This window comes from Lissotriton helveticus, chromosome 11 (genome assembly GCF_964261635.1).
Source record: "Lissotriton helveticus chromosome 11, aLisHel1.1, whole genome shotgun sequence".
In the NCBI taxonomy this organism is placed as follows: Eukaryota; Metazoa; Chordata; class Amphibia; order Caudata; family Salamandridae; genus Lissotriton; species Lissotriton helveticus.
The window spans coordinates 928780442-928798862 of NC_136072.1; the positions used below are offsets into that span (position 1 = coordinate 928780442).

Below are 18421 nucleotides of genomic sequence, written 5' to 3' on the forward strand. Positions count from 1 at the left end.
GGATGTGAGGGTGAGGGGATGTGAGGGTGAGGGGATGTGAGGGTGAGGGGATGTGAGGGTGAGGGGATGTGAGGGGATGTGAGGGTGAGGGGATGTGAGGGTGAGGGGATGTGAGGGGATGTGAGGGTGAGGGGATGTGAGGGTGAGGGGATGTGAGGGTGAGGGGATGTGAGGGTGAGGGGATGTGAGGGTGAGGGGATGTGAGGGTGAGGGGATGTGAGGGTGAGGGGATGTGAGGGGGTGTGAGGGTGAGGGGATGTGAGGGGGTGTGAGGGTGAGGGGATGTGAGGGGGTGTGAGGGTGAGAGGGGGTGTGAGGGTGAGAGGGTGTGTGAGGGTGAGAGGGTGTGTGAGGGTGAGAGGGTGTGTGAGGGTGAGAGGGTGTGTGAGGGTGAGAGGGTGTGTGAGGGTGAGAGGGTGTGTGAGGGTGAGAGGGTGTGTGAGGGTGAGAGGGTGTGTGAGGGTGAGAGGGTGTGTGAGGGTGAGAGGGTGAGTGAGGGTGTGTGAGGGTGAGGATGGGGGGTGAGAGTGAGGGGGTGTGTGAGGGTGAGGTGGTGTGTGAGGGTGAGGAGGTGTGTGAGGGTGAGGAGGTGTGTGAGGGTGAGGAGGTGTGTGAGGGTGTGTGAGGGTGGGTGAGGGTGGGTGAGGAGGTGTGAGGGTGAGGGTGTGTGGGGGTGAGGGTGTGTGGGGGTGAAAGGGTGTGTGGGGGTGAAAGGGTGTGTGGGGGTGAAAGGGTGTGTGAGGGTGAAAGGGTGTGTGAGGGTGAAAGGGTGTGTGAGGGTGAAAGGGTGTGTGAGGGTGGGTGAGAGGGTGGGTGAGGGGGTGGGTGAGGGGGTGGGTGAGGGGGTGGGTGAGGGGGTGGGTGAGGGGGTGGGTGAGGGTGAGGGGTTGGGTGAGGGGGTGGGTGAGGGTGAGGGGGTGTGTGAGGGTGAGGGGGTGGGTGAGGGGGTGTGCGAAGGTGAGGGGGTGTGAAGGTGAGGGGATGTGAGGGTGAGGGGATGAGAGGGTGAGGGGTGTGAGGGTGTGTGAGGGTGTGTGAGTGGGTGAGGGTATGAGATGGTGTGAGAGGGTGTGTCAGGGTGCTGAAGGGACGTGAAATATTGTGTCCCATCTGTAATGTACTGGACGGATGGAAGAGCGGTCTTCTGTGCATGTTCGAAGACCTGCTCCAAAAATTGTGGCGGGTGTTGGCAAAGCGAAAGAAACCTGGTTTGGGACCAATCAGATCAGTAAATGAGGGAGGTGTGGCTCTAATGCATGCTGCTTGCTTTATCTACTTCAGAAGGATGAAAGGCAGAGCCCACTCACAATTTTGAAGCAGACTCCCTTAAAATGCATTTGGAAACTTTGTTTTCTCACTACAGTTCCCTTACTTCTTGTTTGGTTTGACTCTGTAGATTAGTCTGTCTCGCAATAGCGCTTTGGTACCTTGGGTTTTAGTGCGCTTTATAAAACAATATCATTTCACGTCATTCCTGGGAATGATTTTGAAACCCGCAGCTTTAAAAAAGATCCCTTCAGGGGATTACTTTCTGGGGGAGCTGTCTGCATGGGCATGAAGTAGAGCAGATTTGCACATCACGTGTGAGGGGGGACGAGCTATAAGGACCCCAGCTTGGTGCATTAAGTGACTAGCCCAGAATCAAGCAGTGCTGAGTCAAGAAGAGACATGAAGGGGGCGGAGTGCAGCGCAGCAGTACTGAAAAGCTGTTACTGGAGTACACGTAATAGGCCTGCCTGCCTCCGTCACCCTATCAATACACACCTGCTCGCAATTAACATTGTGTAAACGGTCCGCATTCAAGGTAATGTGGGGCGGGATCCAGGCACTAACCTCTCAAATATAACAAGTCTGATAACGTAATGGAGGAAATGGAAGAGTTATTAGCTATGATGGAACCATAAGCTACATAAACCCGAACTGGATGCAGGAGAAGGAAAAAGAAACAAAGAAAGAGGGTACGAAGGACAGAAAGAAGAAAACAACCATGAAAAAGTGCTGACAAATAGACTAAAAGGAGATCGATAAAGGAAAGACAAAAAAATGAAATTAAAAGCGGCCGGGAAATGCTCTTGGCATTGCGGGGGGCGTATTCTTTTGGAGTGTAAAGCAGGGGGCGGGGGAGCGGATCCCTTTGAAGTCTGGAGCAGGGGGCCGATGCCAAGGCTCGAGTATATGGGGTGTAAAAAAAAAAAAAGTCTTCGGAGTGGCATTGCGCAGAGGGGGGGCGGGGGAGAGCATTCCTTTGAGATCTGAAGCTCTCGGCATTGCTGGGGCGGGTCTGATGCGATGATGCGAGGCGGCTTGGGGAGCAAATGGCAAGCGCGTGCACGGGCACAATGCACTCTACGTAATCCGCCTGCCAAAGCCCCTTGGTCAGCTTTCCTGATCCACCTCTATATGTCGAGCTGCAATGCTTGCGCATTGGCAGGTCTCGACCTAAAAATGACCCACAAATAAGAAAACAAAGAAACTCTGGTCACTTCTAGATTGCCTCCCATAGTTTCTCTGGCCTTTCTTCTTATGGCCAATAACCATCATATGGGATTTGGAGTGGTTTACACCCATGTTTACCCATATACACATATGTATATACCAATAAACCCAATGAAGGAATTAAGTAAACACTGGAGGGCTACATGTGTTCTAGTATCATCAGCATGTAGAAGCGCTGGAATGAACTGCGTGCCTACCCGGGGAATATCCTTTGTGGCCGAGCATAAAAAAGGGCCTAGGTTGCTAATATACAGTGTGAATAATAACAGGGTCAAAATGCATCCTTGCCTCACCCCTTTATATTTTTTGTATTTGAGCTTTTAAGGACCCATTATGATTATACTAAACTGCAGCTGTGAGGTCCTGATGCCGAACATGTAAAAAGTTTATACTGTTATGGTCCAGCCCTAAGTCAATTAGTAATGGCCATAGCTTCTTTCTGTTGACCTGGTCGAAGGCAAAACCAGGTCCACAAATGCTAGATGCATCTGCCCTCTCTTAACCACTGTATATTTACAGATTAACAGGTGTAAATTAAGGCACTGATCAAGAATGCCTTTACCCTGCTTAAACCCGTATTGGAAACAGGAGATCAAATGTTTTGCTCCAGCCAGTTTGATTATCTAGACAAGATCACCCTGCTCAGGACCGTAACTGAGGAATCAAATAGGGAAATCGGCCTATAGCACCTGGGGTCCGACCTATCCCACTTTTTAAACACTGGGATAATGACAAATGGTCTCCAAGAAGAGTGAGGACCCTTTCTCCATGCCACATTAAAGATGTGTAAATATTTTTGCACAACCCAGTGGGTCATGTTTAAAAATGTCAACAGGTCTCCATCCGGCCCCGGGGCCTTGTTCTCAGTCAAAGCTTGCATGGCGATCCATACCTTCTCCACTGTAAAACAAGTGTTAGAAGCCTCCCTCTGTGGACCCAGTGGTAGGGTGAGGGGAGCCTCTTCTGATCTTCCACAGATCTCAGCGAAAGTGTTTTACCCAAGCGTCTGCATGGATTGTGTAATCCACAACACTGTTTGCTACTCCTGAAACAAGCATTGGCATTGCCAATAGGTCTCGCTTGTGGGACCTTATAAGTATTTAGTTTTGCAGCACAATATCCTTGGTGCAACAAGGATATTGTGCTGCAAAACTAAATACTTATAAGGTTGGCAATGCCAATGCTTGTTTTTTCTCCACGTTTACAGCGACTTCTGCCGCTTTCGTATCCCATGTAGCCAACCGTTTCCCCATCCATAGCATTACTGGAAGTGTAGGAATGGAAAAGTTTAACTCTGGTGTTGAATAACATTTTCTCATTTCCACCGAAAACGCGTTAGGGCCTGCTTCCCGGCTGTCTTCACATTTCTGCCGTATTTTCCAGCGCCGACGGCTGCAGCACTGTAATCCCGCTTCCCGACTGTCTTCACATTTCTGCCGTATTTTCCAGCGCCGACGGCTGCAGCACTGTAATCCCGCCCGTTAGAGGAGAGGCGCGTCTCAGCCCTGCCCCACGAAGAAAAGGCAACAGTTGTTTTTCTACCTTCGCGAAAATCTTAGAAAATGTGGGTCCTCGAAGATATCCCCTTTTCTAAATATGAATGAATTCTGTGAATTTTGCTACAGATTCGTTTGGCAAAAAGTAAACTTTTCAAGATACGTTATCGATATACTTGCCCTTGAGCACTGAAAAACTCTGTACAATATTGGCTTTGATTAGAACAACAATTGCCTTAAAGTGAACAGAAAACTTTGAGAAACACGAACATTGGGAACATTGCAAAACAAATGGAAGCAAATGGTGGGGGCCTGAAGGAGGAGGGGGTGCGAGGGATGAGGGAACACGGCCTGGGGGAAGCTGGCGGGGGAGGGGGAGGAGAAATGCAAGGAAGGCTGTGTGCCGGCCGGCCATCCAAGAATAATTAGGGGAGGAGAAGCCGAGAAGCCGCAGAGCGCACGCTGGGCGAAGCCCTTTGATGTGCTGTGCGGCAAATGCAATTAGGAGGGAGGGAGGCTGATGCGCGTTCGTGTTTGATCACGTGGTTCACGTGAACTTCATGAAAACGCCAGCAAAAAGCTGGTGGTTTCATGAGGATTTTGGCTACTTGAATTCTCGCTCCGCTCGATGCGCTTGCGCGCATTGATAGGTCGCGAGACCTAAAAAGGGGCGGTTAATGATTTACCAACATGGTGCACTGTTCTGAGGGTACCAGGGTTCAAAAGATCCTCCCAGGCTTTCTCCTTGATCACCCTCTTGTGGTGTGCTATAGTATATTTATAATATTTCCGGCTCCTAGCTATCTCAACCCTATCTCATCCCTATCTCTAGCGACTTTCTTTAGGGCCATTATCAGGTTCTGGTGGGCCTTTGAGCAATTCAAGTCAAACCATCTCTCCTCAGTATTAGCCACCTGTGTGGTAGTGGTCCCAAGATTAATCTCGAGCTGTTCATTGATCCTTCTGTATGCATTTAAGAAAAGCTCATTGAACCAGTGTCGCTCAGACAACACTGAAATTTAAAGTTACAAGTGGAATAAAGGGTGTTGAAAAAAAAGAGAAGAAAAGCAGAACATTGTTCCATCTTAACCTCCTCCCATGATCCTGTGGTACGATACCGCTGTTGCTTGGACCAACATTTTTAAATGGAGTAAGTGGGCTCCAGTATTCCAAAAATAGGATCAGGAGGTTGTGGTCACTAAACTCAGACCACTGTACATTAAAACTAAGTATGAACTGGGCTCAATAGCTCATATAATCAATACCCATACTGTTCTACCTCCCTTTAAATGTGGGAATATTGGGCCCTTCTAGACCCTCTCTTGTTGAAACCAGGTTTAAAATCAGCTAAAACCTCATTGAGAGTACTTCCTTTGGTCGAGTGTTCGAAGTGATCACCGCAAATGGGGTCTAAATCTGGGCATTTTCTGCCATTCATGAATGCTTTTTATAAAATTGTATAATGGGGACTACATTTTGTGCGCAACTGAACATAGTGCAAAAGCAGATATCGGTCACTCACAGAGAGTAAAGGCTGAAGTTGGCTGACCCCTCGTATTAAAGGTTAATACTGTGCAGGGAAGATCAAAAATGTAAACGACTTAATGAAAGGAGAGCCAGTGAAATTACTAGAGCACTGGTAAGATGAGGAGAGGGACTGCACTGAAATAGGGAACAACTTAATAACCCTAAGAGGCACAAGGGATTACTAGTGAGGAGGAGCATGCCATGGCAGCAGAAACAGATGACGGGTGGATGATCACCTGCTGAGCTCTATTATGTCAAGGACACAGTACAGAATCTTTGAGATTACATGCCCTTCTGCCATCTTAACAACAGAAACGATATAGTAAGGGAGGAGGGTAGGGTGAAATAAGAGACAATGGGCCATGCCCTAAATGAAACATGAAAATAGATTAAACGAAAAACAGCATAAATGCAGAAGCGGCATAAAAAATATTGAAAATGGTTAGAGAGAGGTCTTAAAACCATGGTTATTTTATTCAATAATCCACATTGAAAGATGTAAAGCCAGGCCTGGGCAATTCCAGTCTACAGAAAGCAAACTTTCTTAGATGAAGATGAAAGACGTCCCACTTCAGAAAATACAAAACCTGTTAAACATGTATTTGTGTCTTGGAATTCAGAATATTAGAAGCTTTCAGCAGAGGTCTTTGGGCAGACCCATGATGTACAAACCTGCACTTCTGCATGTCAACTTACAACTGCTTTGCAAAAGGTCAGAAGTAAAGGGGGTGGGGGTTCTCCTCCTCCACCAGTTTAGTTCTCTTCATCCCACCAAATTTGTAATCATACCAGTTACAGTGGTTTGAAAGGGGAGTTTTGATTTTATAAAGCCGACGGGTTACCTCACACAGAGTGAAGCAAATGTTGGCATAGAGAAGAAAGGCTACTTAACATATATTTATCCCTGGAGGATGAACACAACTATCATACAAAACAACACAAACAAAATCCCTTCTTTTTATTTAAGGTTTTAGAATGGAGACAATTAAACTTGGATTTATAAAATCACATAAGATTAACGAGCTTTGATAGGATTCTACAACTAATATAATTCATAGAAAACATTCCTTTCCAGTGTAGGGGAGCCACCCTCAGGCCAGATACAGCCCAAGACTATTAAGAAGGTGAACAGAGTTTCCACAAATGGAGCCAAGCCATTTACAAATATAAAAACAGTACTTTCATCAACACATTCTACAATCTCATTCACCACTTGAAGTGTTCTCATTTACTACCTTGGGTAGCATTTAATCTTACGTAACCAGAAACCACACAGGCACTTCTCCTCAAACGTATTTGCTCTACTCTTACTCTTACTCTTACTACTCTTTCCATATCCCCCCAGCAGTTCTTGCCTCCTTCAAAAATTGTTTCCCCAAGCAATACATGCACGCTCTTTAATCTAAGCAGGACAGGGCTGCGCCCCGGGAAAGCAAAAAAAAAACCATCATCACTTTTAATAAGTACTTCTTAGGCAGAGGTAAAATGTGATGTATTAATGTCAAAGCTTCCTCATGTTAAAGAAATACACTTTATTGAATTTTGAAGAGATATAATATTTTACATGATGTTTGTAGTTTGATTATCTTTTTTTTAAATTTATTTTATTGAGCAGAGCACAGGTAAGGTACAATACAAGCAATGGAATTTTGAGCAAAAAAGATGAAATACAAAAAAACCTTAAAAAACGTCATGTTAAAAACTGAGACGAGAGGAAGCTCTTCAACTAAATTCAGTCCGTAAGCAGTCAAATTACAGAAAATAAATGCATTATCAATTTACAAGCAATGTGCAAAATACGCAAATTTAAACCTAAAGTGCAAGTGCAATTACAGTACACTCCAAACGGAGACAAAAGTGCCAGTGCATTACAATTTTCAAATAGTGCAAAATACGCCAAAGAAAGTGCATTTAATAGCTTATCAATTGAACCTATTGAAAACTTAGGACTGCTACCGTATATTTTTAACTTAATATCAACATTAATCAGAGATATTTAACTTATTTAGCTTGACCCCCTCGTAACCTCAAGAGTCTCCAGATATTTCCAGTTACTTTCAAATCTCCTAACTGCACCCACCCTCTTAGCATAATCTTTTTCAAAACTCCTTGACCTCCTCATTTTATTAAGCCATTTCAGATGTGATGGAACTTCCTTGGTTTTCCAATTTTGGAGAATTAGGGAGCGAGCAATAACACAAGAAATAAATACAAATGTTTCCTTTGGCATTTTTAAGGGACCCTCTGTCATTACGTATCCCAAATAGGGCCAACTCTGGCGTGGGCAGAAGTTTTTTTACCACCTAGAGCCACTTCCAAGTCTGCGAAAATGGCTTCCCAGAAAGATGTAAGCTGGGGACAAGTGAAAACAATATGAAGCCAACCACCCTGGCTCTCAGCTTGGCATCTGAAGCACGTATTCACAACCTCAGGGAACCTTTTCCCAAGTGCCTCCGGAGTCAAATACGCAAACCAGCGGGAGAAAAAAAAGCCATTCTCTTGAAATTGGCAGCACGCAAAGATTTATGGCCCAACACACTTAAAGTTTCCCAGTCTTTATGTGTAAAATTACATTGTGTTAGGCTGTCTATTTTAACTAGATGACGATCTATCATAGCGGCTTGCCCCTCATAGTGAAGCTTCTTATACCAGTTTCCTATCCCGCTGATTTTAGACTCGTACTAAAGTGTTGCCATCTCGCTCGTTGAATCTAGTAAGCCGCCTATATCTTTCCTTAGGAAGTGAACAATTTGTAAATATTCAAAAAACATAGGTCTGTCAGAATTACATACTCTAGCCAATACTTCTTGCCATGTGATTGTAGTTTGATTATCATTGCGAACATTTTCAGGGCTTAGCTCGTGAAAATGCTCTAAGAGCCGAGCCAGACCATTGACTCAGCTCTCCCACCTCTAGAACAAAGTGGATACAGTTGTTTACCATTACCATCCAGGACCTAACCCTATGTCATACCAACTAAACATCCAAGTTAGCCCATGTGTTCTCTCCAAGGATAGTAATAGCAAAGTGCTTAATTTTAAATTTAACTTGTTAAGTGTTTTATAGCTTTTAGCCCAGGGTAGCAGTGCTATATGAACTGTTAAATATACTGTTGCATACTGAATTTGGTCATTTGACAAGTAACATTTATAAAATTGTACTTTTGCGATGTTTAAACAATTAGGCAGTGCCCTCTCATGTGGATTTCCTAGATGGCTTAGGCCACATCTCATTTACAGCCCGCCCACCTTTTTCATCTCACTTAAAGCAATTTCTAATCTTGCAAACCAGTACTCTTTCTCAGTGCCCAGGTCAAAGTGGGTAGGATATGCTGGGAACGACAGTCCCAATCTTTGTTAATTTTACCTAAAACAGTTCCACTACTTTTTGTTAAAGGTTTGTTATTAAAAAAACATTCCTTAATGGGTTATGCCAAACTTTAGGTGCCTATTGGGGAATGGAGGAGGCCTCCTGTACTGCGAGGCCAAGAGAGAGCTAGGCAGCAAAAATAATTAAACAAGCCTTCGCCAGATTGCCAGCCACCCGAAAGAAATGGGAATGTGTGAATTTGGTTAATGATTAAATCTACCGGCTAAATGAGAGATGATAGATGGCTTTAATGAATGGTGCTATTTGATGCTTCATGGGGACAAACAATTATTATTTTTGAGTTGTAATGTAAGGATGCTACTATCGGGTGCTGATGAAAATTGTATAAAAGTTTAGCATTAGGTACAATTTTATTGCATATTACTAAAAATAGATATTTTCAAAGCACTAAAATTAGCTTAAACACTATACTACTTTTGTGGCAGCCTATCCTACACTGTGTGTAATACAGTTTTGAAATAATGACGAGGACTCAAAGTGCTTACAGGCACAGGCTGGGACCTTATATCACCATTCCCCAACAAAGATTTAATTCTGTGACAGCCTGGTTAGACACACGGTCATCTGTAGTTATTGCAGTAACCAACATTGCTTTCAGAAAGTAAAAGAGAGCATTTCCTACTTTAATTTACATTTAAGGTGTGTGCATAATCAGAATATGTTGTTATTCTTAGCCGTGTCTCTGACAACCCTGCCGCGCTCCTTTACCCTGCCCCATTCTGTTCAGCATCACAGTTCCAATACTTTATCGACTCCGGCCCATTCCCAGGGCTCTTACTCTACCAGCATTATTCTTTGCCCAAAAAGTATTACTCTCCTCAACCAGGTGGCAGTAGCCCACAGCAACACCACTTCCACGTTTATATATCTTATTAAGCATCTGCCTTATTCAATCTTCCTCACATACAGCAGTATTCTTCACTTCAACTAGCACTTGCCAATCCTCAGTATTATTATTTGGTAGACTGTCTTCACCTCTGCAGTGCTATTAATAATGAAATATTTCCACCTAGGAAGGCATGGCGTAATACATACTCTCTTAGCAACATGCATTTTACTCCCACAATAGTCCTCAGCTGCCTCTGTATCCGCCTAACACAGCATTCTGTCACACCCTTAAGTACTTTTCACCTAGCCATAGCCACACAAAACACTTCCCTGTTTTCACTCAAAGGGTAAGTCTGTCTCATGTGCAGTAAATTGCCTTCTTTCTGGTACTTCCATTATTTAACAGTATTATGTAATGATCCTGCACAAGATGAATACAAGGGTGCTTTACATAAAAGTCATTTGATGTACTAGTTCTCGCTTACCACACACACACACACACACACACTGAGCACTCAATGTTCATACATCTACATACCAGGTAGAATCACCGAAAACACCCTTTCTCTTCCCTTCTACTGACTTTTTCTTCTCATTTCTCAGTACTCTCTACCCAGCACAAGGCAGCACTATCTGCTAGCACAGCTTTCCAAACTTTTCATGTTGGTGACACACCTTTTTGTGAAATTTGTTTCAGGGACATGGTAACGCGAGCTAGCGCAGCCAGCTAGCCCGAATCACCCACAACCCCACACACACAACCCCCCACACACACATCCCCACACACACACATCCCCACACACACACATCCCCACACACACACAGCCCCACACACACATGCAGCTACACACACACATGCAGCTACACCCACACACATCCACCCCCAGATAATGTACGTATGTTTGTATGGATCTGAAGAAAACCCACATGGTTGGTAACAGAGCATGAACAGGAGATTTGCACATTTGTGATATTACATTTTATATATTTACAATCACGTTACATTCCACACATATTTACAATTTTATGCACAGTGAGGTCAACTAATTTGCCCAGAATCACACATTTTAAAGTGAAATGCCCTGGTTGAACACTTCCAGAACGCTGATCATAACACTGATGAAAAGAAAACGAGGGACAAGTGGAGCAGGGAGGCCGACAAGATCGAGAAAGAGCTGGTCAACTACATAAAAAGACCGCCAAAATAGAATTGATGAGAAGGACGGTGCTGGAATTATTGAAGGGATCCAGTCACATGCAGCTCCATAATCCCTGTTTCAGGGCATCCTATCTATAAAATTCGGTGGCTCCCTTGACCTTAGATTTACCACAGAATATAAGAAAGCTGAAGGAATCTGTGTTGGGATACGAAACCAATATTGGACCATACCAGTAAAAAGTACCCAAGTACAAAAGGGTGACTTGGTGAAGAATACCCTCTCATTGACTACAGAGGTGGAATTCATCCCTTTTTTAATCAACAAGAACTTTGTCCTGATGAAGGTGTTATTACACAAACCGAAATGCTGCGTCGACAACTTGTTTTTAATTGCTCTTTATGTGAATTGACACATTTTTAATCCTTTTGTATGGCACTTCAATTTTGTATTTATTAATGCATTGTATGTAATAAATTGTACAATTTCTATATCGATTTATTTTATTCTTTATATTCTTGCACTTATTTTTGAAATGTGGTTGCTGATTTGTTGATCCTGGAAAAGGCCTCTCTGGGCCCAAGGTGTGGAAATATGGGGCGCATACTAGATGTGACGGAATGCAAATGCATGTCACTTCTTGACACCATCAATAATGGCCTTAATGAATCTGAAGTCAGCCATGCCCAACTAGCGTGTCTCTCGCATGAATGAGTAGCCACACACACGTGCATTGGTATTTTGGCAAATATTTACATAATACAGTGCATTAACATCATCGTAGTTTACCTACCTTTACTCTGATACGTAGACAAGATACAATGTTTTCCTCCCTGACTGTATTCATGTATTTTGAAATGCTAATAGTGTGTAATATAGCAAGTATTTCTGCACTTGTATTCGATATGATTTTGCCTCCCTCCGGGGACTGGATACAACTCAATGATGTAATTTATTTTGTAGCATTCTGGATGTAATCATGTTTGTTACAAAATGCACATTGATAACACATGCTATGCAAACAAGAAACAACAGTTTCCTCCTTGACTATATCCCGACTGTATCTGTGTATATTGACCGGATGAATAAAACAAGGCACTCTCTAGGGTTTCTCAGCCAGTGCCTCTTCAAACGTGCAATGCCCTTACCCCTGGGATTCCTCAAGGATCAGCCTTAAGTCTGAAGTTATTTAACATCTCTGTTCGTCCACTTACAGACTTAGTGGAGAGCTGTAGCCTAGAAGGCATACAAATCATCTCCATGTCATCTTTGCAGGACCACAACTCGGAGTCTTTAAACTCCTGCCTGAGTTTGATTTCAACATAGATGAACAGCAACTTGCTCAAAACTCAAAGGTGCGAAGACTGAGGTACTGGTGCTGGGAAGGAACCCTTTGCTGTAGGGTCCAAAGAACAGGCCTGAAACTTAGGGTGCGGTTCCGGAGCCAGCCCTGAAGGTGAAGAACCCCAGTTTCTGGCTGGACAGGAAGATGTCCATGAAGCTTCGGGTGGCTAAGGTTGCCACAACTTGTTTTAGTGTCCTGAAATGTCTCAGGAAAATCATTAGTCAGCTCCCTTTTCAGCCCAAAGAACAATCCTCCAGGCCTTAATTCTTTTGAGACAGGGCTACAGCAACAGCCTCTATTTGGGTCTGGTGAGGCCACATCAAACGTTTGCAAGTAGTCCAGAACTCAGCTGCCAAGCTTCTCTACTGTCTCCCAAAATATGCTTCAGCCCTTCTCCGGGAGCTTCACTGGCTCATGGTGGAGAAGCAGATTAATTTAAAGCTATGTGCACACAGCTAGGGCAAGGATGGGCCAGCTGTACCTTCATGAACTGATGAGACCCTCTCAGCCTTTCCGTGCACTGCGGTCGAGTGACTTGCCCCCAGAGTCAAACAAGCACGTATGAGTGGTTGGTTCTTTTCTTAACTCTGCCCCAAGCTGTGGAATGACGTTCCAGAACCCCTGAGATGCCTCACCTCATTGGCCATCTTTTGAACACAGCTGAAGACTTGGATGTTCTAATTTGGTGGTGTCCTGCAAAACCCTGATCTGTAACTAAAGCGCCGGGAAACCCTATGAGGGTAGCTTTGAGCTAGATACGATTTCAATAATAATAACCAAGCATTCACAGTCACACTAGTAAAACTCACTCTCTTCATCCAGTATTTATGTAACCCAGTACTACTCTGTAGTTGATGATATATGTTCCAAGGGCACAGTTTTTCCGTGAAATGCCAACCTTACACAAAAAGCGTGGGTCACGGATTTTGATGTCCGTCCTTTTCTTATGTATCAAATAAAATAAAGCAAACATTTCCGAAAGCGTCCAGAGGCTGTATGCTCTACATACACCTTGCCCCTTGGTTGGTTAGAGCTTCTGACATTAATTTAATGGTGCGCTGAAAAAGTTCATGGAACGAAATTCTGTGGCTGTATCGCTTTTTAGAATAAAAATTCAATAAAGAAGACTTAAAATTAAAATCTCAAGTATTACTGTCTGGGAAACTAATACGAAAGATTCATTAGACTGCTGATTTGTTGTCATTGCTCTTTCTTCTTTGGAAGCAGCATCGCTGGCAGCTGGTCAGAGTTAGGGTGACCAACCGTCCGTAAATTTCACGGACAGTCCGTGATTTTACTATTGTGTCCGTTGTCCGTGAAGGAAGTTTCCACGGACGGCATTTGTCTGTAATTTTAGCCTTGGGGCTTGGTGGCTCTCTACAGGGGCCAAAGGGAAAATGTTAAGCAGTTGAGATGGCTCAGCTCAGGCAGAAGGGAGGGGGTCTCCGTTGCAGTGATTCAGAGGGAGGGGCAACCACGGTGCCGAGCTGCTTCAAAGAAATGGAAATGTGGGGCCTGGTTAATCTGGGGATGTAAAGGCTGCTTGAATGCGAAATAAATAGGTGTTAATTGACCCTAAGCTACCTGAGGTGAAAGATTTCTTTCTCCATGTTATTGTTAAGGTGTTCCAAGGTGAGCTGTGAAGTGTGTGCTTCGCAACCACAACTGAGGTCACAAACCACTGTTACATTACATTGCGCCTCACAAAGAGGATGCTGAATAGCTCTTTCATGCTGGCTCATGTTTACAATTTGGAAGGTGTTGCAAAAACCCGTTCACAATTCAGAAACTCTTTCCCCACTCTTTGCAGGCTCTTTGCATTGTAAAGAGATATTTCGCTATCGAAGCGTGATTCAAAGACTTTGCATCTAAATAAAAACCGTTACGACATGCGGCCCCTGGTGGATTGACCTGTCGGTACTCTTCTTGCTTTAAGCAGGATTTTTTTCTTATTGCGCTTTTCACTGTGGAAATGCAGGCTCTGGACTGTGGTAGTAAATGACCTGCAGTAAATATACATATATCAATGTCACCTTGAAACTAACATCAAAATAAATCACAGATGGGTTGTGATATTGTGTGGCCGGTGACTCATGAAACAGGATGCTTAACAAGGTCAGGGCTTTTAGAGGGCCGGGTCCTGCCTGTGCTCAGCGCCGGGTGCAGTTCTAAAACCAGGTGCTGAGACGGGTCCCTATCGGGCTCTCCATTTCTGCCCTCATACTCTGGGTAGAAACAAAATCTTACCTCTGCAGCAGTGCCACCCTTCACTGCCTTTGATGCAACTCCAAAGAGACTGGTTAGAGTTATTTCACAGTCTCATAATTTTAGAACTGAAGCATATTCAATGTTATTTACAACGAAGCCAAAGTTGCTGCTTATTTGTTTTTATGCAACTAACAACCATTGACAAAGCCAAAAGTTCTGACTTGTTCTAGGTGGATTGTTACTTATTGTGTTATTTATCTGAATGCACTGACATAAGCAGCAAATTTACCATTCGGGCAGCAAAATATGCTAAGCACAGATTTTTAGCTTACGTGGTTTTAAGCCACGCTCTTAGTTACATTGGCCAAGCCCCTTTGACAGACCCCCCCAGTTTTTTCATCCCACTTAAAGCCCTGTACTAGGTAGTGTACATATGGCTTTCCTGTAGCTCTTCTTCATCATTTTACTACAGCAGTCAGCAGAAACATATCATGCACCATTTGAGGTCATTTGTGTCCTGCAAGCTACAGTCAGTAGAGACGTAAACCTTAGGGGTTTGCATTATATCATCATCATCATCATAGAAACTTTATTTAGATCATGTACATCTTAAACAGTACATATCACCTCAGTACATCTGCTGAGACATAAAACTAGCTACACGTGAGGGGGCATGACACTTTAGGTTATACTGTCCTACCTGTGATCCTCGTCTTCTTGGTATAACTATAATGATCTCCTACCTTTACCCTGCTTTCATCCACTCTTCTTGCTTACCGCTCCGATTTACTAGTGTATATCTTGCTGGCATCTTTTTGGGATGGATTTTTTTATACTGTGGACATATCAATATCTCAAGGTTAGCATTGATCAGGCAATTCCCTTGTCATGCTTTCATGTCATACACCTTCTGCACATCTATGTAGACATGCTACAATGATTACCATTTCTATGCTAATGTGATCCTTCTAAATGTTTACTCCTGTTATGACAACACTTTATATGGAGTTCCGCAATTTTTTTCTCTGCACTCCTGCTATTGTGAAATCTATTGTATGGTGCGCTGTAATAGTTTCATCATGTGCTACCCCTACCCTTTCATATTCCTTTTACAGATCCCTCAAGCTAGTCTGAGTGGACTCTGCACTATGGGGATAAAGAAAATAAACAGCTAGGCTAGACATTTTACGAAGAGCATGTGAGTGTTTCATTTTTTCCAGAGTCTGCTTTCATTTTCTCATGCACAATGTATGGATTTAAGACAAAACATATTTTCAGTGCTCTGGAAATAGGAACACACGGGGCAGGAGAGATGTGGTACTATCCTTGTACTCTCTTCTGCTGTACATGCTAACAACAGCAGTTCAGTGACTTGGTGCAATGTCATCATCATTAACAGCAAATGTACTTGCCCATGGACGTTAGCACAATAGATTAGGTCTCACATTAGCCAAGCCCTTTTGATTTTGCTAACATTATATGTAGAATATATTCATCTGACACAAAGCTGGCCACTCGGAGGATTGCACTCTAGTCCAGCAGGCAGGACCAATTTAGCTACAACCTATGTGTGCTGCTTTACGGCCAGGGCGACTGACGCTGGAATCTGGGGACCACGGTTCGATCCCCGGCTCCGGCGGCAGGTTAGCCCAGCACCATGTGACTCTGGGCAATAGCTCGCTTAATCTTCCCGACGGCCCCCAGCGCCTAGAGACCCTTACGGGTGATTGTGCGCTTTACAAATGTGGACTTTACTTTACTTTACATCTCACAGTGCAAACACGAGATGATGGACAGAGTGCTCAAACTTTTCAGACACTCACCCCAGTCACAGATCTGGGTTGAATCCATCATCATTCTTTAGCTCACTTCGCCACCCCAGTTCTGACCCAGCCATATGAAAATCAGACTGGACCCTGTGCCTCATGGGAACAGTTCAGCCCAAACCGCCAAGCCAGGTCCTCACTGGACCAGAAACAACCATCCTGGGACTGGTTTCTGGGTAACACATCTTATCAGCCAGACTAGTGTGAATCCAGAGGCAAAGTGAGCAAGGGACCCGCGTCTGGGCATACTCTGCCAACTTAGGGAAAACAAAGCAAACACGAGGAGATAATGGACGGAGCGCTGAAACTTTTCAGACACTCACCCCCAGTCACAGATCTGGGTTGAATCCATCATCATTCTTTAGCTCACTTCGCCACCCCAGTTCTGACCCAGCCATATGCAAATCAGTCTTGACCCTGTGCCTCATGGGAACAGTCCAACCTGAACTGCCAAGCCAGGTCCTGACTGGGCCGGAAACAAGCATCCTGGTACCGGTTTCGGGGTAACGCCCCTCATCAGCCAGGCTGGCTTGAATCAAATGGCATCTGACACAAAGCTGGTCACTCGGAGAATTGCACTCTAGTCCAGCAGTGCAAAACCCATTTAGCTACATCCTATGCGTGCTGCTTTACATCTCACAGTGGCACTCAGACATGAGATGCTAGTAATAAAGTCCATCCGAACAAATCTTCCCGACCACTTCTCTCACCACATATGCTTGGTCAGGACCATGAACTGCAAACAAAATTTTAGACTGAACAACCCAGTGCAGTAACCATATAAATAGATTATGATCATATGAAATAACACTAAAAGACCTGCAGAGTTGCTCAAAACTGCGCGCATATCGGAAAAATGTGAAGTGCATGATTGTCTCAAACTAATATAAATTAATTTTGACTTGTACTTATGTTGATTGTCTATTTAGTTATATACTATTGCGCGACCTCCTCTGATGTGTCTGTAAAACGTACCTTTTGTTGCAAATTTTTGTCCTGAATTTTGATCTTCTGACCTGAATTTTTGTCCTGAATTTTGACCCTTTGTCCTGAATTTTTACACTCACCGTCCTGAATTTGCCCCCATGCCAGTTGGTCACCCTAGTCAGAGTGCGCACCTACTTTTTACGTGGGACAGATTTGGATGTGCTGCCTTAATGCCTCAGCTGTAAGTAAATGTACACTGTTTTCCACCACTGTACTTTCCTGTAACAAACAATGCATTCTGGGTATCGTAGTACTGGTTCACTTGAATTGAGCAAGCCAAATCATCCGTAAACACTGATTTGTGTAATAACGCCACCGCCCTGGAATGTGATGCACCTGGTGACAACAAACATCATGTAACCTCGCCCACACTTCTTTCCTTCCTCAGCTGCTCTTGTTCTCTACATTTTCCTCCGCCGAACTCTAGCAAACATGAGCCAAAATACACCCAACTGCACTACTTCCCCCTCCGACGCACAAGCCCCTGCTATGCCACACTCTTGGCCAAACAGAGTCAAGTTGGAAGGTTCTCACTTGCCTTTCGTGGGCTCTCACTCGTCACCTCAAACCCTCTCACCACAGCCTGTACTCTCGCTCCTAGTGTTTCCCTGCCCCTTTCAACCTTCTCCGCACTCACCTCTGCTCAGGGTTCTCGCTGTCCACTATAAACCCGTACCGGTCGGTGCGCCGCTCGCTGCTGAAGCCATTGATTTCGGAGTCGGAGCCCAGGGAGCTGAGCTCCTCGCGGTCTGGCTCGCTTAGGGTCTCGCGAGTGCCACGCAGGCTGCTGCCGGCGGCTGTATCTAGCGAGCCCCCGTCCTCCATGGCCGTATCCGGCCTCAGCACCCGGGCCCCATCCTGATCATCGGCCTCTCCCAGCTCCTGACCCCAGTCCGGTTCTGGGCATGCCCCGCCCAGGCTCAGTACCAGGCCACGCCTTGACGGCTTGTAGCCAATTAGTCTCCTCTTGGATTTGCAAGTCCCTCCTCCCGTGTTTCCATAGGAAACCTGCCTTGCATTCAGGCTACGCCCCCAGTTATGACCACCAATCATAAAGTAGGGTAGGCTGTCGCCTCTCGAACTCTGAAGCCTGACAGCGCTCTTTTTTTTGACACGCCTTCCTTGGCTCAAGAGCCAATCCAGTCTCCACCAGCTGTGAGT

General features: G+C 44.6%; 1 protein-coding gene across 1 annotated transcript in view; it reads right to left on the reverse strand.

The window, feature by feature from the left end:
* TBC1D10A (TBC1 domain family member 10A) overlaps positions 1–18190 on the reverse strand; it is a 383502-nt gene extending 365312 nt beyond the window's left edge. Inside the window, exon 1 of the mRNA XM_078667240.1 lies at positions 17898–18190. Coding sequence (XP_078523366.1) covers positions 17898–18085 — 188 coding nt within the window. The 5' untranslated portion in view covers positions 18086–18190. The remainder of the gene's footprint in view (positions 1–17897) is intronic.
* Positions 18191–18421: the final 231 nt, after the last annotated feature.